At 41.0% G+C, this 22,869-nt stretch overlaps 1 protein-coding gene across 7 annotated transcripts in view; it reads left to right on the top strand.

Annotated features, from left to right (window-relative positions):
- LOC145484906 (tRNA (32-2'-O)-methyltransferase regulator THADA-like) overlaps positions 1–22,869 on the top strand; it is a 656,511-nt gene that overhangs the window by 189,266 nt on the left and 444,376 nt on the right. For all 7 annotated transcript variants that reach the window (XR_014049105.1, XM_081463530.1, XM_081463528.1 and 4 more), the window contains one exon: positions 2,575–2,650. Coding sequence is in view for 6 of the 7 variants with exons in the window: in XM_081463530.1 (XP_081319656.1) it covers positions 2,575–2,650 (76 nt within the window). In the remaining variant the exon portion in view is untranslated. The remainder of the gene's footprint in view (positions 1–2,574; positions 2,651–22,869) is intronic.

Genomic DNA, 22,869 nt, shown 5'->3' with positions numbered 1-22,869 from the left:
GAGCTCGAGCGGTTTAACATCACAGAATCTGATTGTTTGCCTTTAGCTACCAAGCAACAAAATCAGTCCACAGCTTGTCCGCCAGGTTTTACACCTAAAACATATTGTAAAGAATGGTACTGATCTGGCACTTGCTCCAACCAATCTCACCAGGTTGGCATTGAGCATGTGTGTGCATATTGCAAATTGCCTGATCATACAATCACTTCCTGCCCTACTTGACCGGCAACCACAAACGCATCACTGGTTGCAAGTCCCAGCTCGGCCTGACCAGGCCACCAGGCAGATACAGACAATGTCAAGTTTCCTTCTTCACTACAATCATCTGACCAAATTACCACTAATACAAACACTCCTGTATCATCTGTAAATATATCGTGTAGTTCTCCCTCTGTCTCCATTCAAGCAGATTGTGCTTCACCTTCAGACAAGTCTCTGCCTCATGGGCAACTTAATCTTTCCGCTTCTCATTCGATTTCCGCTGTCATCAGACACGTAATTTGCAGCAAACACACCCAGCCAAATGCTTTTGGCACCCGAATAGTCGTTCCATCCTGCCTGAATTTACCTGCTTGGCAAGCCTGTCTGACCAATTATCATGACTCCGACGTCGTCTTATTCTTAGCTCGTGGTTGGCCAGGAAATAACTGTTTGTCATCTGATCCTGCATTCTTCGATTCCAATCATTCCTCTGCCATAAATTTCGTTCAAACTGTTGACAAAGATGAAACAAAACACCGCATTGTTTTAGACCTTAGTTTTCCACCTGGTTGTTCTGTCAATGATGGCATACCCAAAAATACCTTCCTCAACGTTCCTTTTCACTTGACTCTACCTCGATCAGCAGACTTTGTGAATATCATCTTGTCCAAAGGCCCTGGTTCTTTTTTGTGCAAAAAAGACCTAAAACGTGCTGATAGACAAATCCCTGTCGACCCAAAAGACTACACGTTTCTTGGTTACAGATGGAGGGACAACTACTATTTTGATCTTGTTTTACCATTTGAACTGAGGTCTGCAACCATGACCTGTCAGCATACGACAACAGCCATAGCTTACATGTGTAACTCAGAACTTAACTATGCCTGTATTAATTATGTTGATGACTTCGGAGGCATGGAGAAGGATTACAAAACTGCTTCTACTGCCTTCTTGAGCTAGGAAACTTGTTTCAAAGATTTGGCTTAAAATCTTCTCTGTCCAAAGACTGGGTATCTTCCACATGCATGCCCTTTCTCGGTTTGGTTTATGACACTGTCAAAATGTCTATTGAATTGCCCCAAGATAAACTTGACAGTATTACCCTGCTTGTCGGCACCTGGATGAATACTTCTAGCGCAACGAAAACCACGCTTCAATCCTTGATCGGCAAATTGGCTTTTGTCTCCACTTGTAACAGTCCGGGCCACATTTTTATGCAACGCCTGCTAAACAAACTGCGCATGCTCACTCATAAACAGCAACTCCTCCATGGAACTGGCGGGTTTTATGAGGGTTTTTTTTTTTATGCCACCTACCCTCATTTCATCACTAAACAGTCTCTGCATATCAACACCCTCGAAATCCATGCAGTCACTGTCAGCATCAAACTGTGGGCTTTTTGTTTTGCCTTGTCAGTGCATCCTAGTACTCACTGATAACAAGAGTACAGAGCTTGCTCTCAACTTCAGGAAATCATGTGTTCCTTTCACACCAGCTTGCTTGCGCGAACTCTGGCTTTACGCAGATCGCGATGATTTCAAGATCAGTGCACATCACATCGCAGGCTCCCAGAACGTCATCGCCAATTGTCTGAGCAGCTGGGACTTGAACACCTCTTATCAACAGCAGTTTTATGACACTGTATTACCATTGTATGGTTCCGTCACTGAGGAACATTGTACACCCGAAATGGTCTCTTTCAAATGCCCACAGTATATCGAACGTGGCCTATTACCTGCCCATTTTGTTAAACACGTCCATTTACACAAACAGGCAGCATTTTTTGACCAAAAGATTAAGTATACAGAGCACATTCTTAGTAAATGATTCTTCGTAATATGTCCTTGAATCTCCAAAACCCTGATGAATTTGAGACTTGTCATCAAATTGGGGAAAAAGCACAACGTTTGCAAAAAAATGGCACTCTCTTGAAGAATCCAATATGGTGGACGGAGCTCCAAAGACCGTGCTAAATGTATGCATGCATAAATTTGCATGCACAAATGTGACACCAAAACAGAGAAATTGAGCCCAATCCTTAACTCATGCGCCATACTGCGCATGAGTAATTAACAAAAATAAAAGTAAGTTATCTTTTGACCTATGTGACAACTTGAGCTACATATATGTGCCAAATAATATTATTATAATATACTGTATTACGAAAGGAACAAGTTAAAACTTGATAAAATGCTTAACTCTCACATGTTTTTTAATCTGACGAATCTAAAAACTTAGAAGGATGAGTAATTTTTATTGTGGAATATGACATGTCAAACGTAAACTGGCAATTGTTAGTCCACTTTTTATTCAATTAAAAATCACATTGCCTTCTTCAAATCAATAAGATTTTCTACCTAACATATTTTTCAGCATTGTCTTCCAAAGTTTTTCAAGTGCTGCCCTGAAAGCCTGCAGTTTATTGTTGAAGATCTGCAAGACAGTTATGGTATGAGGTTACTATAGATATGTATTGAAAATAAATGTACTGAGGATAGTAATTGGCCTTCCATAGAAAATTGTGGTGTTTTTGGAAACCATTGCAGAATGTGTGCCCTAAAAAATCATAATGGATGTTTCATTTGAAACATGTCTGGTCAATTTATAAATATAACTTTCAAACACATTGTGTGGTTTCTGAAAGCTATATATGGTAGGTATGGGAAATGTTCCAAACAAGATGGCGGCCATTTAGATGGCAAATTTTCTCTGTCAGAGCTAAATGTATGGAAGCAAAAACACCGTTTTCTGCTATAACCAGGCGGATAATGAATGACTGTTGCCATTTCGCTCTCATTACTTTTGCAGGACTGGGAATTTCAGACTGGGAATTTGCTCTTTAGGGGGTTACATGTCATAAGTGTCTAATTACCATTTTGCCTACTTTTTCATTTGTAGAAAATTCATTTGTGATTTATGGTCTAAAAAGGGTACAAACAAAATATTTTCAGTGCACATGTAGTCAACCACGTCAACTGACTAACTTGATTTTAGTAGTAAAAAGGGAAAAAATTAACTAGACCCTTCAGCTGTACTAGATTTTCTGCTTCAAGGATTTTATGATACTCTCTGTTTGCATGATTTTTCCACTTAGCCCCTCCTACATGTACTCTTAAGAAATTTCATATCCATGCAAATATGTTGCTGGGGCTACTTCCATTTATACGCTATGAGTAAGTATGTGCTGAGGATAGGGTCTGTTTTTGAGGTTCTTGATCCCTAAATAGGGTATCATTTTTGTCCCTCTCGGCATTGTGTTCCCAATGTGATCCTTAGATAAGGTACGCAAATTGTATCAGAAAATTGCAGTGCCTAAAATAATGCCCAGCAAAATGGAAAAGAAATTATATGCTTGACTCCTAAGGATATTCACGTGAAAATTTTCCATTTGATAGATTTTTTTAAACTTCTGCTGCAGTCAGGTAGTGAGTTACTTGTGTCAGAAATGCAAACTTCATTTCAGAGATAAAGCGTGTGGAAAACTACCCTGATTTTGAAAAATTGGCACACATAATTCAGCATGGTCTACAGGGGTTTATAGCTAAAAAAAATTGAAGGTGAGTCAAGGGAAGCAAACGATCTTAGTCCTATTTTGTAGAAGTGGGTCTGTTGCATAAATAATTCCAAATGTTACCAACATTTTCACAAAACTTAACCCTTCAAACGGCATTTGAAAACATAGTACAGATAAATGAAGAGCTAAAAAGAAAGGAATTCGATGGTGCATTTGGCCAAAAATTCAAACCTCTAGTCAATAGATTTTTTCATTTTTTGGCTAAACATAGAAAATCGGTGGAGAAAATGATCCATCAGAAGAAAAATTTGGGTTACTGGTTGTCCAAGATCATTAAATCCAGGCAAAGCATTTTATCACTCTGCATGGTCTCATGCATGATGTGCCGTATGAATTTACATGCGCAGTAAGGATGTGCAGAAACAATTAGTGCGAACGTCCTTAACTTCTCATGTTACAGAAACAAAATAAAGTAAACCCATTAAAGTCATTCTTAGTTTTTGTTTTTTTCCATCCAGTGGGTGTCATTTTTGGGGTCTGGGCCTTAAGAATGGCTGACTGTTGGGATTGAGAAAGGCCGGTCTATGACCAATTTGGCAAATCAATCATATTTTGCCCAAAGAAACCCCTAGGTGACCTTTTTCTGAAAACTGTATTTAAAGTTAGTGAATTTTTACTCCTTAAAAATATGTGAAAATTTGAAAGCACAGTCAAAGTGCACTTTTTTGTGTAATGAAATTGCAAGGACGAAACGCTGCTTAAGTCTTAAAATAAATTTAATTGACTTCAAACTTCACACAAATGTGGAACCACTCCAATTTACTCTTTGCTTTAAACTAATCTCAGATATGTTAAGATAGTGGTTTTGCAAACCATTTTAAAAACACCTCTGACATGTGTTAAAAATGGTGGCAAACTGTAGGTCTTGTTTAAAAATGCATCTTGTACCTCACTTTTCAATTATTTTACTTTCCTGCTTGAAAATATCCATGTTAAACATTTACCATGCCAAGTGTCATGTTCAAACATGCGATGCATCTCGCTGAAAATTTTGAAAATGTATGTAACATACTCAGCTCAAATGACACTCAATGTATTTGTTATAAAAAATTAAAGATCAAAAATTAATCTACATCCTGTCTATTAACAGCTTAGACCTTTGGAAATATCCTCTTGCCAGTGATCACCAGTATGATCTACTGCAAGTCTAATTCAAGCTTGGAATTCCTCTAGGTCTAGTATCATCAGCTGAAATTTGCGAGTGCTTATGAAGTATGCAAATCAATTGACAAGTTAGTGCAAAACATTTTAAATCCAAATTTCCTTAATTCTAGCCTTCTTAAAATTTCGCATTTTTAAATGCGTGGATACGCGAAGCGTAGAAATGTGTTTGTTGCGGGGACTCTGATATGCAAATGTGTCACTCACTCAGGTGTAGACACTGTTCGTAATTAGTCGACCCGGACGAGACGTTAAATAGTAACGAAGCCAGACACCATATTGAAATGGTAACCGAGCCTTAAGCCATGTTGGAAAAATAACCCTGCAGTCGGTACTAGGTTTGCAGCCCAAATTGATGATTTTGTAGCTTTTACACAACCACTAGGTGTTTTGCTAAATTGAAGTGGAGTTCGAATGTTTGAATTAGTACTATAGCCAACTTGAATGCTGAATTTCATAAGCCTTTGACTCATCCAGGCGTTAAAGGTCATTACCAGGAGATGAGAATGTGTCTTATTCGTCGACCTTAATGAACTTGTATGAGGGAAGGGAACAATTTTCAATGAACAAAACAGCTATTGAAAACAGGACAAACATCGGCACCATAATATAATATTGTAATTTAATTTTTGTAATTTATTAGTAACATCTAAACCTGAGGCCAGCCAAAATATTGTTTTAAATATGTGACGTTGTGTCAGCCCTGCAGTGGTCTTTGACTTATTATCGCTTTGCTTCTCGCGTTTGGCTGATTATAGATCTCCTGTGAGATCCAGTGCTCACTCAAGCAGCACTTTCACTCACAGCTTTGCAGTTTGTATCAAGTTTTTCATGTTGAGTTGTCCATGTTCAATCAACATTGAGTTCAGTTTAGATTAAAGTTGTGTTCTCTATACTTGTCGTGTTTATTTTAGTACACTGATCTGAACTCTAAGTGGGATGTGAAATGCACATAAACTTGGAAAGAAATTCCCAAATACTTGATGTTGATAAGCTCAAATGATTTTTACCCTGTCTTTTGTTTACGCTTTTTCTTCTTGATTGAAAAGATAACTAAAGGAAAGAAAACCCCTGTGAACTTGTTGGAACACATATTTATGGGTCGACAGATTTTTTGGATACCAGTTTATTTTTGTTTATTTTATTTTTGAAAATTTAATTTACATATTTTTCTCATAATTGTTATAATTATGCGATGTTCCGGGATGTTCCATGTTCCAGGTTTTATTGATGGCGTTTTATGGATCAACAATGAAAATGCTTGCTAAAGAGGCTACTTATTTTGATGTATTTTACATGCAATATATAGAGGCAAGTGGTTTCACATTGGAAAAGAAGTGCTGTCTCATAAGAAACCTTACCTATAGCCTTGAATGAAATACAGTGAAAAACGTGTGTAAGCTCGTATGACTTAAATACATGCAAATTTTCCCAGCAGGCAGACAAACATCAACATCAAGATCTGAGTGTGGGAGGAAGGGGGAGAGGGGTGCACTCTATGACTGTTTGGACAGCAGTGTCCTCTATGACCCAAGAATCCTTAGCCTTTACCACTCCATGTTCAGCTGCAGTTTTGCCACCTTAGCTATTCTGGACACATGTCTGTAATATGTGTGCAATAAAAGCCTACGCTTTGTGAGAAAAGTGCCACCTTGCATGGTACGAACCCGGTTTGTTTTAACAGCCTTTAATAATACACCAGTAATTGCAAGCTCGCCAACATGTTTCATCTCTAGATTACCAAATCCATGAGTTTGGCCATAGGTCTCCTTTGATTTTAATAATGAAATAAACTGAGTATCGTGTAAGTTTAAAGCAGTTCACAAAAGAGGTTTGAACTACCTGAACTTACTTGTGAACAATAACTCGTGGGAACTATTTATCATGTCATGCCCTTTTTATATGGTTAGTCATGTTGGTCGCTATGTGGAATGCTTGACAATACACTAAGACAATATACTTCTAGCTAAGGGGCAGACATAAAGTACAGAAGGGTGTGAGCCAGAAAAATCTAATTTCTGGCAGACACCGTTTTAGTGGCCCACCCTTTCTAGTTAACACAAAAATTGTAGCCCACCCTTTAAATCCTAACACAAAAATGAGTGACCGACCCCCTCATCCCGTTACAAGGGGCATCATCAATACTAAACAATAGAATCAGGCAGAGTCTCCTTAGGAGTGGTGGGTCAAATATGTTGTACATGGCCTTCTAGTTCTGGAGTTGTGAGGCTGTAATATCTTGTCATTCTCTGAATCGTTTCCATTGTCCTCACTGAACTTGCCAAATTCAAGTGAAACTACATCAGCCTCTTCACTAGAGACATCAGTGTTCATCATCTGTAGCTTCATTATCTTTATCAAGAATTCCACTCTGTTCAGTGTTGTATCTTGTATTCTAAATTTAAATGTAAATATTATTTTGTCATTAAAATGATAATAAAAACTAAAACTAAAAATAAAACTAATAAAAATTGCATTTAAAATTAACCTTACAATTTTTTTTTTAAATAGAGAGGGATTGACTGGTAGCATTTTCTTTTGGGAGTTTGATCCATTCAGTTGTTGTCCTTGGAAAGAAAGAGAATCTAAAAATATCCTTGAGTCCTTTTGGTACAATAAACTTAAAGTCCTGGCTTCCCTGTGTTCTCCCTTCTTTATTTGGAATCAAATAGTGCTACCATTTCCCGTCTAAGAAACCATGGCACATCTTAAACCATTCTGAGTTTGCCAACCATGCTTTGATGGTATTTACTTTCTCCGCTTTCCTCATCTTGCCATAGGCCAGATGATGCCTAACAAGGAACAAGTTTAGCACAAGAACAGTTAACTTTTCCAGTGTTCCCTTGGGAAAGGCAAAGCCATCATATGTCTTCGTGACTTCCTCTTGTTTTTTCCTCTTCCTTTCTACAGACCACTTTTCTTTTTTCAATCGTAGGTGTTAAGATGTTGCAGGTACTTTCTTGTAAGATTTTCCTCAACAAATGTTTTTGAAAACATTTCAGTGGACTCTGTATCATCCAATCCAAGGGTTCCATCTTCAAATGTTTTTTCAAAATTGTACTCTTGGCTGATAATCACCCACATCTATGTGGCAACCACTTGAAGTAACAGTAGGGGTCTTGTCAAAGGGCAAGTAGCACAATTCTGTAGGGCATTCTGATCTGGCATTGGCCTTGGAACTCTTTCCAAACCTGAAGCTGAACAGGACAATTTAGTGTGAAACTCACAGAGGGGTTTGGTTGTCTTCTGACTATCACCTGTTAGGTATTCCAAGTAGAGCCATTCCACCTGGACCTGTTCTTCCATAAATCTATATAATTTCTTAAAGTGTGCAGATCCTGGGATGTCTTTTTGTTTTGAATCTGGTGTTGAAGCAAAATAGCGTAGTTGCTCTAGCTTGCTCTGTGTTGAAGAAAAACTGTAAATTCTTGTGTGGGGTCACAGATGATTACATGTAATCCAGCTGGGCCTGGCTTGTGAGTGATTCTTTCAGGCACATTCTTGGCAATGGTCCACGCGTTTTCTTATATTTCTAGCTCCTTGTGTTTCTTGATATCATCAAGCAAGAGTCCTTCAATTTCATCTTGCATCAGTCCATCAAGTGCGTCGTGGAACTTCCATTGCATCAACCAAGACATGCATTAGACCTCTCCGCCTCATTCTGGCCATTGTCATCTCTTGCTCTGTGAATTCTATTCACACGATCAGAATTAAGGATCCTAGCCATCACCACATCCCTTTATCTCACTTCTGCATTGCTGATTTGCACACCAGGCCCTACATCTGTTTTCTTAAGGATGTCAGTCTGTAAGGGTGGCAAACTCGTCTCTGATGCATGCTAGGACTTGGTCCACTTTTCTTTGGAGAACGCCACATACTACCCATAACTGCTTTCTGGTGGCTGTGGTGTTGGCAAAATCTTGCTCCAAATTGTATATTACTGAGACTACTGCATCCTTCACCTCATTTCCATAAGCTACATCTTCAGCTTTGACAACAATCCTGTCCTCATCCCTTCTTGACATAGCTGCATTCATTTCATGTTTAAGCTTTGACAAACATTTAATTTCATATTTGCAGAACTTGCAATTGGTTCTTTTGTGTTACTACCATTATTTCTTCATACATTGACATGTCTTGAAAGTGGTAAAGACAGTCATGAACATGTACAAAAAACCGCCTTAATGGAATACTGCTATATCTGTATGGACTTTTACTGACTACGAATAGTTGAGGAATCTCTCTTCGCAGAAGCATGGTCTCTGAAGCCCAAATACTTCCTGAACTACCAATATTGTATTTTAGCCTGATTGTAACTATAGTCTGATCTTTGTCATTTGCAAGATGAAGTTTCCCATCAATGATTTTATCATTGCTTTTATTTTGTAGCTTTTTTTTAAATATATGTTTCACATATTCCTTACTGTCATAATCCTGTCAAAACAAGTCACTACTAAAGCCAGGAAGTGTAATTGTAGGAGCAGTTTTATTCCTAGTCATCTATAAAGTTGCATTACTGTCAATTTAAGTGTTAAATTTTGTATTTATACATACCTGCTAATAATAAATTTCAAGCATAATTATTCATGACTCACCCCTAGTGTATTGCCTGTTTTTTTTTTTGGACCCACCCCTTTTCGCATGCACAAAAATGATGGCCCACCCCCACTTTTTTTCTGGCCCACCCCTCCTGTACTTTATGACAAGTCCTTAAGATCTAGCAGATGCTTAAAAGAGTAGTATTGTAGCATATATAAAAATGTCCAACAAATACCGCCCTCGATAAATAATCACGTATGGAAAATAATGGCAAAATACACCTGTACCTCAAATAAATTCCCAATATTCATGATCATTCTCTGTGTGGTATAACTACCATCCTTAGAATATCAAGAGACATACCCAAATGTCTTACATCCACCTTACTGCTACACCACAATATAAGGGTAGTATTACTGATAGTATTTCCCATATACATATTATCATGGAAAGTGTAATTGTGTAGGTGGTATTTGAGAATTGAGGGAAATGTTGCACAACCCCAATGCCATTTGAGAGAAAGGGGGGAGTTGTGGGGAGGATTGGTTAATTCTCTTGTTTAAAAATGAAGCTGTATAAACAATTCATAATGAGTCAGCTGCTTTTTTGTGGAAATTTATTTGGTAATTTTACTTGTAAAATAGAGATAACAACTTAAAGCGTTGCATGGATATCACACATATCATTCCTTTAGTCACGCTATACTGCAAATCAATGTTTGATTAAGTACAAAAACTGTCAACACTTGTGGTTAAGTCATAAAGACATTTACATAAACAGACATTGCTCTTTGATGTGCACGAGATAAACACTACTTTGTCCTTGGAACTACAATAACAATTACATTCAACAAGAATAATTGTGATCTATTCATTTCTTTGCCTTATATGCTTGATCCCAGTTTGCGCTTCGGGATGCAGGCAGCCTAAACAAAACTCTGTTATTATGTGTAATGGATACAAGATAAACAATATCAAGTTATCATTTATAATTACCGCTCACCTGTTCTCATACTGAACAACACCTTGTGTTGTCGTGACTCTCACTAGTGCAAGTAGGTAGTTTGCAATTTGTCTGTATTTTAGCCAAGCCTTGTAATTCTCGTTATTTCCCAGAGCATATTTTCATCATGCGTTGCCACTCCAATCACCGCAATCATCCAAAAAGCTTTGACCCAAAGGCCATGTCATTCCAGGACTTACAAGCCTTGCCCAAGAAATCGCTATTGTTGTTGGCCTTGACACGCAATCTAGTAACAACTGACAGCAAGGCTCAATTGGCCCAGCGGATCTTCGAAAACGACAACAATAATCTTCCTCGACATCCCGCCGCAACAGCTGATCAGGCAAACATCCCCCTCCAGTTGCAGAATGTTGTCAACGTAGCGAACACCGAACAAACGTTCACGAGCGGCTAACTCGACCAGCTTTGTGTTCTCATAGCTGAAACAGTATGCACCGACTCCCGTCGACCTGCTGGGGAAAATACTACTGCTCTTCTCTCTCCATTCAGCATCTCAAGTCAACCAGGAGCACATGATGGTCTTCAACAAGATGGCACCCTACCTTCCTGCAATCCACTAGGCACCAGGCCCCTTGAAGTGAACACTGTCACGCCTGGCTTACTTCCGTTGAGCTTACTTCCTGTAGCACAACCACAAAGCAATCCAACAGATCCACACTTGCCGCCTCTTCCACAGAAGCTTAAAAACAAGATCCTAAGATGTGAGTACGTTGACTTTATTGATCTTCTTTCCTCCAACATGTATCCTGTCCATAATTCTTCATGATCTGATAATTTTACCCTGGCCATCAACCCTGATGATACTTCCACACTCTCATTTGTCCACTCCCGACAAAAGAAGAGTTGTGGGGCCATCAAACTCCAAGACCTGTGCCAATAATGTCAATATTATAGTCCACATAGCCTCACACCTGGGGATTCCTCTGGCTCCTAAGAAGATGGAAGGACCGACCACATCACTGGTCTTCCTTGGCATCTTGATTGACACCACTGGTATGGAAACTGCCCTACCAGATGATAAACGTAAGAAGCTTCTTGCTGAACTTCAGTCTTGGTCATCTCGAAAAAAGTGCCTTAAGTGCGAGTTGCTGTCCCTCATCGGCAAACTTAACTTTGCTTGTGAAGGTGAATTAATCAACATGACACGAGCATGGGACAAAGAAAAATTCTGAGTCTCCGACAGGAATCGAACCCATGTCCTCCCAAACACCAGGCAGGCAATCTATCCACTGAGCTACGAGAACTCATGAAGAGCAAGGTCATTTAACTGAGTTCGTATAACTTTGCTTGTCACGTCATCCCTGTGGGGCGCATATTCCTGTGTCGCCTTATTGACCTAAGTACAACTGCTAGGCTCCCCCACCATCACATTTCCGTGAGTCTGGAGGCTTGCCGCAATATTGCTTGGTGGCAAAGATTCCTTCCCACCTGGAATGGCCAAGCGATTATTCCTGATCCATACAGGTCAAGATCCCCAGTCTTGGTCCTCTTAACAGATGTGTCAGGGACCCTTGGATATGGTATTTGCTATTCTGGTCATTGGATTGCTGACACCTGGCCACCTCCTCTTCAAGGTCATTCTATCCAATGGAAGGAGCTCTATCCTATTGCTCTTGCCTGCCTCTTGTGGGGTCATTCGTGGTCGGGAAAGAAAATCCTCTTTCACAGCAACAATGAGGCAGTGGTTGATATCTGGGCTTCTGGCACTTCCCGAGACCCTGACATCATTCACCTTGTCCACTCCATATTTTTCAGTGGTGCTACTCACCATTTCACAATCCTAGTCTTGCATATTGGTGGTACCGATTACTCAATTGCTGACTCTATCTGGTTTGCAGATGGTGCAGTTCCATCAGCTCACCCCAGCTGTGGACCTAATGCCAACACCTATCCCTCCATCAGCCAGTACCCTCTGGAATGTCGTCTAGCGTTTCTCCAGTCAAGCCATTGCTGACTCCACTCGTCGCACTTACTCAGCCGGCATGCAGAGGTGCATCACTTTTTGCTCCTCTCGGTAATGGCAGAGTTTTCCAGCTACAGAACCTACACTGCGTTATTTTGCTGCTGCCTTGGCCGACCAAGTTTCTTACAGAACTGTCAAGTTGTACATGCCAGCATTCGTTTCTTTCACATTGAGAGCAACCTCCCTGACCCATTCCAGGACGCCCCATTACTCCATCTACTTCTGCAGGGCATCAAATGTAGTCTGGGCCTTTCCTCCAAACGCCACCTTCCCATCACCATGTCTCTCCTTGGGAAACTCAAGACTGAGCTGGCACAAGCACCTGACATCCTTCCGAGTGACAAACTCATGCTATGGTCTGCCTTCACATTGGCCTTCTTCGCTTTCCTATGTTCAAGTGAGTTTACTTCACCCTCCACCTCTCACTCAATATACTGTCACACCTCAGCAGCAATGATATATCCTTTAACTCTGATGGCTCCCTAAGTCGACACCTGAAGTCCTCCAATACAGACCCTTATTGCCAAGGTTGCTCCCTCCTGAGTGCCCCATCAGGCCGCTCTGTCTGTGCAGTTCGTGCAATTAAAAAAATACATGGCTCATCATCCCTTCAATTCGGATGGCCCCTTCTACACATTCCAGTCTGGCCTCTACCTCACCAGAACCCAAGTTACCTCAACACTTTGTCTTCTTCTCAAATGCCTACACATTCCAACAGAACTCTATGCCTCCCATAGCTTTCGAATCGGGGCAGCTACAACAGCAGCTGAGGCTGGCTTACCTCCGTGGCTTGTTCAGATTCTTGGTAGATGGTCCAGCAATTGCTTTGCTCTTTACATCCGGACTCCCTTGTCTATTCTTCAGAAAGTACCAGGCCTGTTAGCCAGTGCTGCTGCAGGAACACAGTCCATCTGGAACCCTCAGGAAGGACATTGTACTCATTTAACATAATAGTATTAGTTATTTTCTTTTAGGCAGTATTTGGGAATTAATTTGGGTGCACACCTGCCACTTAGCTTCGCACGTTGCAGGCCAGGTGGGACCCTGACCCCACCTCAGGCTTATATCTATCCAGGTGTGGCATGCGCCACATTCGTTGGGTCATCCCTTATTTCCAGGTGTGGCACACGCCACACTTGTTGGCTCATCCATCACTTGCGGGGTGTGTTGCTACCACCCCTATTATCATGTACCTATTTACAGGGTGTGTTGCTGGCACTCTTAGATTTACCAGGGAGCACCCAACAACCTTCGTCCCATTTACTGCCAAATGGTTGTCAACTTTATTGTGTACTTATGTAAGCATCCAAAGTTGTTAATTGTGGGAAAACTCGCTGTTTGCAAGATCTACATGTATGTAGGATTAGTTTCTAAATGCATTGTTGAACTGTGTCTGCAGGCAGTGTCAGAAACATAGTACAAAAAATATAACAGTCCCCCTGCCTCCTGAAGAGATGTTTGCTAAATACAGAAGAAGTGAAGCACTGAGAGTTCTTAAGAATACTTCCGGCAAGTGTAGTTGTTAGTAATGTCCTCCAGAAATGCCAAGTATGGAGCCTTTCTGCATACAGGTGGGAGAGGTATATCTAGTCTCAGGCCTTCGCACCTGCACTGTAACATAGGCAGTTTGAGGTTCTTTAGGATACCTACCATTGCCATGGCACAGGTTGTACTGATCATACACCAAAGTATGCTGGAGTTGGATTATTTCTTCAGCTTCCTTGCCTGACTAAAATTACTCTCCTCTTCAGTTGCCTGATGCCATCTCATCAGGATCACTTTGGCACACTGCAACACTTTGCTGAGAGAAAAGGAAGCAACCTGTGAGGTGGCTATAAATAATTCAGATGCCTGAAAAAGACACATGTGCATTTCCTGTGCGTCCATTTTGGCATCAAACGTTTGGCCTGTGGTTTGACCTATGAAGAATTTTCCCATAAGATACGATTGCTGCTTGTCACTGACTGCCCTGAGAGCCCAACTCTCTTTTAAAAACAGCAAGGGCTTCTTGGTAACCTATTGTGGGTTGAGTGTTGGCAATGCACCAATGCTTGTCCAAGCAGGGCTTGTAGCCCATTTTGGCTAAGTCCATACGGTGATGTCTCTTCAGTGACTGCGTACATTTCTCAGAGATGAGTGCCTTTCTAAAGCAGACAGCCTCTGAAAGACATGAATGTAGCCGCCCTGAGGAGCAGACGCTTCCTCTTTCACACCCATTGGTAATGGCCCTGATGTTGCGGTTGCAGTGGCACAGCAGTAAGGATTCAGTCAGGGAATCAGAAGTCAGGTGGAAGGGTTTGCAGTTCGAATCCTGGTGAGGGCAGTTCTTTCTCCTTTTTCTTCTTCTTCAAGCTGCTAAGGGATGGTTTGTGCTTATAAAGGAAAATAAAAATGGTCAAGCAATAAAAGTAAAGTAATTATATAAAAAAGGAGACTATGGGAATTTGAAATAATTCTTTGCTGAAGAAAAACACTTCTCAAGTGAAACCCTTGCACATTATTTTTGGCAAAGTTTCAGTTAAACGCCTCTCTCAAAGCTATCGATGGATCGAATTATACAACCACCTTTGTTACATACCAAATAGTCTTTGATTTGCCGACAATGCAACACCGGTATGACTAGTGCTAGCAATACACAACGCACTACTACGTACTACAAAAGTTGCAATGGCTGCCTTAACTTGAAAACAATCGTGCAAAATACTAGTATCCAGTCTACATCTCAGGCTACTTATGCTCCCAAAGCTTTGTCATGTTGACATCTAGCTTACTGGGCTTAGGCCTGCATAAGTGCAGAAAGGAGATTAATGTGCCCCTGATTCTTATAGCAGAAAACTTGGGCACTTCAAGACAATGTGGAATGGTGTTGAGGGGAATTAATGGCTTTTAAGTTTGTTTCCTGTAACATTTTCGGATTAAATGAGTGGTATTAATATTTTGTTTATCTACTTGGGGTCAGACCATTTCACTTCTTGTTTGCAATTTATACGGAGGAAATTTATTTGGAACTTGCCCCTACACTTTTACACTTACACGTTTGATGACCACAGTTTGATTTTTTTCTTGCACCGGTTAAGTACATTGCCAGATTAGTCTCTTCACTTCTGGAGCTTTATTATTATTATTACTTTTGCCAAGATTGGCTGTTTACCAATTAGAATAAATGTGTGATTTTGATTTTTGCTTCAAGATACCTCAACTTGATTAATTTTTAGTCCTTTTAATGTCCTTAATGCTAAACAGCATTCCAATTTTGCCCATTATTTGTCTAAATGAACTCAAAGGGTTTTGCTGAATGAAAAACACTAAGTTTCCAGGAAATATCTTGTGTTTGTAATGACAACCATTCACAGTGTTGTTTACATTAAGGGAATACCTCTGGATGACAAATTGGACATCTCGGCAGAGAGGAAATTAAACAAATTAAAAAAAATGTTGCTAAAAATAATGTCTAAAAGCAGTTTTTATCGCGGAGCTCTTTCACACCGAAGGTGCACAAGCAGAGCCCCATACCTTAAAAAATTTTGCTTGTCGCATGACTGTCTGTACGTTCATCTGTACATCCATACGCCAAGCCAAATACCTTGAAAAACAAAATGGTAGCACCATTACCATAGGTACATCTACGTACGTTGTTGACTTTTCGTCCGACATATTCCTTGCACAATTGTCTCTTGGAAACTCCCTGATAAATTGCGTGCATAATTTTTACAATCTTGGTTATGCTTATTATCTAAAATAAACCTTTTATTTGTGTTTTACTCATCAGGGAAGGAGAGAGGGCTGGTACTAGTTTCTTGTCATGCGTGGTGTCTTGTCATGTGTGTTGTTCGCCATGTGCTTAGCCCATACTAGCTGCTTTGCTGGGCATTTTATAATGCCAAACCGTTTTTAAAGTTACGAATTGTGTAATAATTTACATTATGGCCACAAGGAAAAGCAGTAGGAAGACAAAGGCTCCGCTTAAACTTAAAGATTTTGATGTGGACGGCATAATAGGATAATGTCCAACACCTCAACAGATGGGTGAGACAATCAAATGTGAACTTATCCAGGTTGAGATGGGAATGAAAGACCACACTCCCAACAATCGCCAAAGCCAAGTAGCCCATTGAAGAGGAAAATGAGACAATCGAGGAATTTTAAATCAAGAATTTGCAGCTTGAATTGGACCTCACTCATACCAAACTGGAGCTCCCAAAGGTACATGGAGATTTTGTGCCAAATAAGATGGCAACAGCGGTTAAATCAGCAACGCCTGATAAAAATCTTTCCGTGAAACCAACTTTGAAAACCCTTCAACAAGATCCCACAGATCAGTCAAAGCTTAAATCTCTCATGGAGTCCCTAAGAGAGCCTGTGTTGCTTGGCTCAACTGAAGAGGAACAGGATCCTGCACAGCAGCTGGTAGAGCCTACTGCTTCTGGAGGTAAACATCCTATGATTATTCCCAATTTCATTAGTTCCCACCACTTGGTACTACAAGAGGATAAAGAGACTGTGCTTGGAACCTCTGGTGATGCTCATATGTATTAAAATCCTCTCAGGAAAAGAAACTACCCCTAGACAAAATTTCATTCCCACAATGGTCAGCGGCTAACTTCCGTATCATGCACACTCTCCTGAAAGATGGGTCTTTTTTGTCCAACCAAGACATCCTGTACAGTTCCAGGATTTCTGAATTAGCAAAGTGTTATGCCTTGCCAAAAGTAATACAGTATGAGGACCTGTATCACAGAATGCAGAATGCTACAAACACTAAATGGGGCACTGGCAGCCTGTTTACAGCACATCAATCACTTCACCGACCAGATGCCCTCACCCCCTGTTATCTCTTCTCAAGTGTACAAGCTTGAATCACAAATGTTCCAAGGTTCACCTGCAGCAACTTGTTTGCAAACTTAATTGGGTAGCACTTGTTGTTTGAGGGGGCTGCACCTTTCTTGGGTGCCTTATTACCCTGCCCAACTCTGTCAAATGCCCATATCATGGCATCTTTTTCAACCTTCAGGCAAGATCTGACCTCCACTGGTGGACCTTTCTCCTACCTGCACACAACTGTAAAACACTGTTTCCCTCAGAGTCCCCACAACTTTCTACACCAGTGCTTACCAATGCTTCATTGTGTGGTAGGGGGTGCATATGGGGAACTGACTGGATGTATGTTAATTGGGCCTTAGACTACCCCACTCTCAGCCCTCACCACATCAATTATAAGTAGACTTTTACAATCATCGTAGTACACTGTTGGGCCCCTTTCTGGTTGGGTATCAAGCAGTCATCAAGTCTGACAGCCAGGTGGCTGCAGCTGTCCTGAACAAAGGCACGACCCCATGCCTGGTTATGATGGAGTGGATTCACTCCCTATTCTGGCTTAAAGAGTATTACAATTTCAGCTAGGTAGTTGTGAACAGTGTCTCACATCTTGATGATGTACATCACTGGCCACTGTTCCAAGCATGGCTCTCCAAGTCCTTGGTCTTGTACTAAGTAGAACCTCACATGTCCTTACTTTCTCTTGCACCCCTTAGATCCAAAGGATCAGCAGCAACTGAATCGTGAAGTCAAAAACTTTGTCGTCAAGCATATGCTCTTATTACCAAGTCAAGCTACATGAGTAAAACACTCTCAGGCCTCTCCTGTATACTCCTCCTCCTCTCAGGCCTCTGTGTATACTATGGTTACCAGCCACTCCCAGAAGCAGCTTCAACCCTTGTTCGTTATGCAGCTATTACTCTCAGCATCCTCTATCCCAGAATACTTGTATGCAGTTCACATCCTCCATCTGGAATGTGGACTTGATGACCTGACTAAACACAAATTCCAGCTAGCTACTAGAATTCGGAATCAGGCACGTAAAAGGTTTAACAGTGTTTCAAAAGAAACCATTTACACCTCAAATTCTCTTAACCCTTAAAGAACACTTGAATTTGGATGATCCCTTCCACGCCACATTTTGGGCTGTTTGCTTGGTAGCCTTTTTTGGCCTGTTTTGTAAAGCAAACCTCCTTTCTAAAGGATCCAGACAGTTGAACCCATCAAAGCATTTGCATTGAGGGGACATACTCTTCTTTTCAGATGGGGTCATCATTATTAACAGGTGGTCAAAAACCATTGAATTCAGTCAACAAATTCTGACTATTGCTCTACCATGCATTTCCAAGCACCCACTCTGCCCCTTCACGGCTCTCAAGCATGCCTTCTTGTTAGTACCAACCCTGTTATCGGGACCTGCATTTGTCATTCCAGCATCAACCGAGAGAGGCCTGATCCCTTTGTTGTCTGGAAAATTTGACTCCCTCTTTCAAGTATTGGTAATCAAGATGAATTTGGATCCATCTCGAGTTAGTGGACATGATCAGGGGGGCCTCCCTGGCCTTCCAAGGTCAAATCCTCAGAGAACTTATTAAGCATTTAGGAGACTGGCAGTCAGGTGCTTATAGATCTTATATTCACATTCCAGTTAAAGACCAAATGCAGGCAGTTAGTCACCTTGTTTCATTTGTTTAGATTATTTATTTATTTTTAATACTAGTATCATTATTATTAGTGTTATTTATATTATATTATTATTTTATTATTATTATTATTAATTATTATTGTATTAATGTGTATTTGTCTGGGTGTTAGGTCATGTCCTTCTTTGGGTAAAGTGTTGTTAAATGGAAGGGACCTTCTTGGGGCCCTTCCCTGTTTACCCCCAGACTTGTTTGTTGTAGTTCTATTTGCGATTCTGTAGAGTGAAGTCTAAAATAAACCATTTATTTGTATTTAGCTCATCAGGGAGGGAGAGAGGGCTGGTACTAGTTTCTTGTCATGCATGATTATATTTATTGTTCACCATGTGCTTAGCCCACACTAGCTGCTCTCCCTCCCATGCAAAGTGTTATTAAATGGAACAGACCTACTTGGGGCCCTTCTCTGTTTGCATTCATTCTATTTGCATTCTGTAGAGTCAAGGGTATAGTCTGTCAAAATTGAACTGGAAAGAAAATGGTGAAACCACATGCTGAACAATTACATGCTCACAATTGATAATTTTTAAGCAATGACTATGACGTCATCGTTTAAAGCTGACATGCAGCATTCCTTTGGATAAATGATGGCGCACTTATGGTGCTAACCACAGAAAAGATATTTCTAAGTCCTGCCACTCCTCCATGCATTATTTTTTCATCCTGTTTCATTCCCTTCACTTCTCCTCACTCCACACACAGGTTGTACCTTCAGTTACTTGTAGTTACATTTAAGCATCTGTTTGTTTGTTTATCTTCCAATTTTCTGGCCAGAATTTTAGAAATGGTAGTTAGATGTCATGGCTGTTGCATGCATTGCATTCCGTTTATTTGAGTTTCTAATCCAAGAAAAACAAATCCTCTTTTTTTTCTTTTAAGGTCATTATTGCAATCAGGAGCTCCACTTTTAGGCTTGGCTAAAGCTGTATATTATAGTGGACATCGTGTTCCTACATGTGTATGCTAGCAGTGAATTGACGGGATTTTATTAATATTAGTGATGGCATGTTATTTTCGCCATTGAAATTGATTTGTCCCTTGTTACTCGGGCTTCTGTAGGAAATTCTGAGTCTTAAAATGCAAGCGTTTTGGTCCCCAAAAGGGGGGTCATGGTCCCAGGTGTTCCATGCATAAACCATGGAAACTGGGGACAAGAAAGGCGACATTGCTCGCTCTTCGTGACAGAATGCGGTTTTGCGAAGAAAGTTTTGGCAAGAATTGCGCCTTAAATGTTCATCTCACAAACAAAGATGTTGATCGTTTTCCGGAAGGGTCGGTCCAGGAATTATATTGCTTGAAAGCCAGCCAGGTAAGCAAAGTTCACGCTCGAAACGTTCTCGTGAGATAACAACTGAGCCGATTGTGGTATGAGTTCAATCTACAAAAACACTGGGAAAAAATAGGCTGTCAATGACGGTATGTGGCTACTGCTGTTATTATTTAGAACATTGCAGTAAAACAAATCACTGCAATAAAATGAACTAAATACGAAAACGTGTTTGGACTCATAGCTCATGAAAAACATGCAACTTGTTTCTTGCACCGCACAAAATATGTCGATCTCCAAAGTTGTAAAGATAAGACTTTTGATAACTTGAATTAAATATCTTACCTCCGAGTTAGTTGGCTTTCTAGTAGGTGTCGTGTCCTCTTAGTACATAAATTAGAGGAGGTTTAACTCACTGGAGAAGTGAAACTAGTTCAGAAAGAAGCACACAACAAGTTGACCATGTGCTCTCTTTATTCTTCTCTCCCATGCTGCTCCTTGTCTACTTCATGACATACATTCACAAAATGTGACATACACGACATCTCTCCTTTTCTCTGAGGAAACAAAGTCTAACAATCCTTCGAACTTGAACATAAACATAGCGAAAACAAATTCAACTTTAAAGGTAGACGCCTTTATGTGATAAACATGTCAACAAAGTTAAAAGTTTAAATTGCCTCCGAATGAGCATCCTCAACAACACTTTTAAAAACAAAATCACAAAGTTCTCAGTCACCGAAACCTTAATCACAAAGTTCTTTGTATCTCTCTGGTGGTCTCCTCTGCCTCTGAGGTCTCTGAGTCAACCTTGGTGTTGCTGACGTGCTAGGTACTGTTGCTTGGTCAATTGCCATATCACTATGGGCGGTAACTGACTCATTTCCATTCTCTGCACTTGTTTGTGCTGACAGTGTACTCCTGGTTGGAGGTTCACTCTGTGGTGTGGTAGGTGCTGCCGGTGTCAATTCACTTAGCACTTGGCTTGGAATTGTGGAGGGTATGACCATTTCGTCTGGGCTAGCAGATGGTGTCCCAGGTGTCGATACAGGATCGTCCGCTATAAACCTTTTCACATGTGAGGTGTTTCTCAAGTATTGGGTCCCACCTGGAGCCTCCACAATGACACTGTTGCCAGTCTTGCCTACCACATGGTATGGCATTGGATTGAATGGTGTCGAGAATTTGTCTTTTCTCTCTGGTCTTACAAGTACTTGATCACCCACTGTAACGTCTGATGGTTTCGCATTTGCTGCTTTGTCGGCATATGCTTTGGTCTTTGCCTTCACTTCTGCATCTCTATCCTGAGTTTCTAGGTCTAGACGGCAATCAGCATGGAGCTCTGGCAGCTTCCCTCACATCTTTCTATTGAACAACAATTCGGCAGGGCTTTTACCGGTGGTGGTGTGATCAATACTTCGCTATTTCATCACATATCTTCTTAACTCCTTCCAGTCGACCCCTTCAGCTTGGGCAATGCGAATTCTCTTCATCAGGGAGGCGTTCTGCCGTTCAACTTCCCCATTGGCCTGGGGCCATTTTGGTGTTGTCTTGAGATGGACGATTCCATTCTGGACACACAGTTTCCCTGCAGCTGGTGCATAAACCTTACATTTCTCAAATCGACCGGTTTTAATTGCTTCTCTTAGGGCTTTCAACTCTTCATCCACTGCTGATGCTTCTTCGACTTCTCTCATGGTTAGGGCTGCGGGTGTGGCACTGATGGCTGCAAATCTAACATATTCTTCTGCACCATGTTGATGATTTGTTGGTTTGTTCTGACTGAGCAAGTGTGAGAGGGGATCAGCTACATTGCTCTGTCCTGGAGTATACATGACTCTGAAATCATAGGGCTGTAGGCGGATTACCCAGTGTTCGATGCGGGCACAAGGTTTGGAACAAGGTCCATAAATCACTTCCAACGGCTTGTGATCGGTCACTAGATCAAATCACATTCCATAAACGTATGCGTGGTACCTCTCGCAAGCCCAAACGAGGGCAAGGGCCTCTTTCTCTGTCTGGGATTATTTCCGTTCACACTCTGAGGCGGTGGCTTGCATAGCAGATTGGTACCCATGCCCCATTCTGGTTTTACATTAGTACAGCTCCAAGGCCAACAGGGCTTGCATCTGCAACGAATTTGGTTGATGCTCTCTTGTCAAAGTATGCCAATGTGCCCGCTTCAGCCATACTTTGCTTAAGTGACTCAAAGGAAGCTTTTTGCTCGGGACCAAAGTGGAACGGAACATCTTTCCTGGTTAGTTTCCTCAATGGCTCTGTGATGGTTGCAAAATGGGGAATAAATCTGCTGCTGTAATTAGCCAATCCTAAGAAGCCTCAAACTTCATTGACGGTTTCAGGCTCTCTTGTTTCTTGCAGGGCTCTAACTCTTTCCTCTGTAGGGCCGATTACTTTCTCAGACAGAAGAATTCCCATGAAAACCAGTCTGTCCACATTGAACAAGCATTTGTCAGCATTGAGAGTCAAACCATGTTGTCTGAGGCGCTCCATGGTTTTGAGAAGGTGTTGGTCGTGAGTTTTCTGGTCTGGGCCGTGTACAATGATGTCATCAGAGATATTGTCAACGCCCTCTATTCCAGCAAGAGTGGTGGGCTACACTTTCACA

The sequence above is a fragment of the Orbicella franksi genome, chromosome 4, assembly GCF_964199315.1.
Source record: "Orbicella franksi chromosome 4, jaOrbFran1.1, whole genome shotgun sequence".
Classification (NCBI taxonomy): Eukaryota; Metazoa; Cnidaria; class Anthozoa; order Scleractinia; family Merulinidae; genus Orbicella; species Orbicella franksi.
This window is presented reverse-complemented; position numbering and strand designations above follow the sequence as displayed.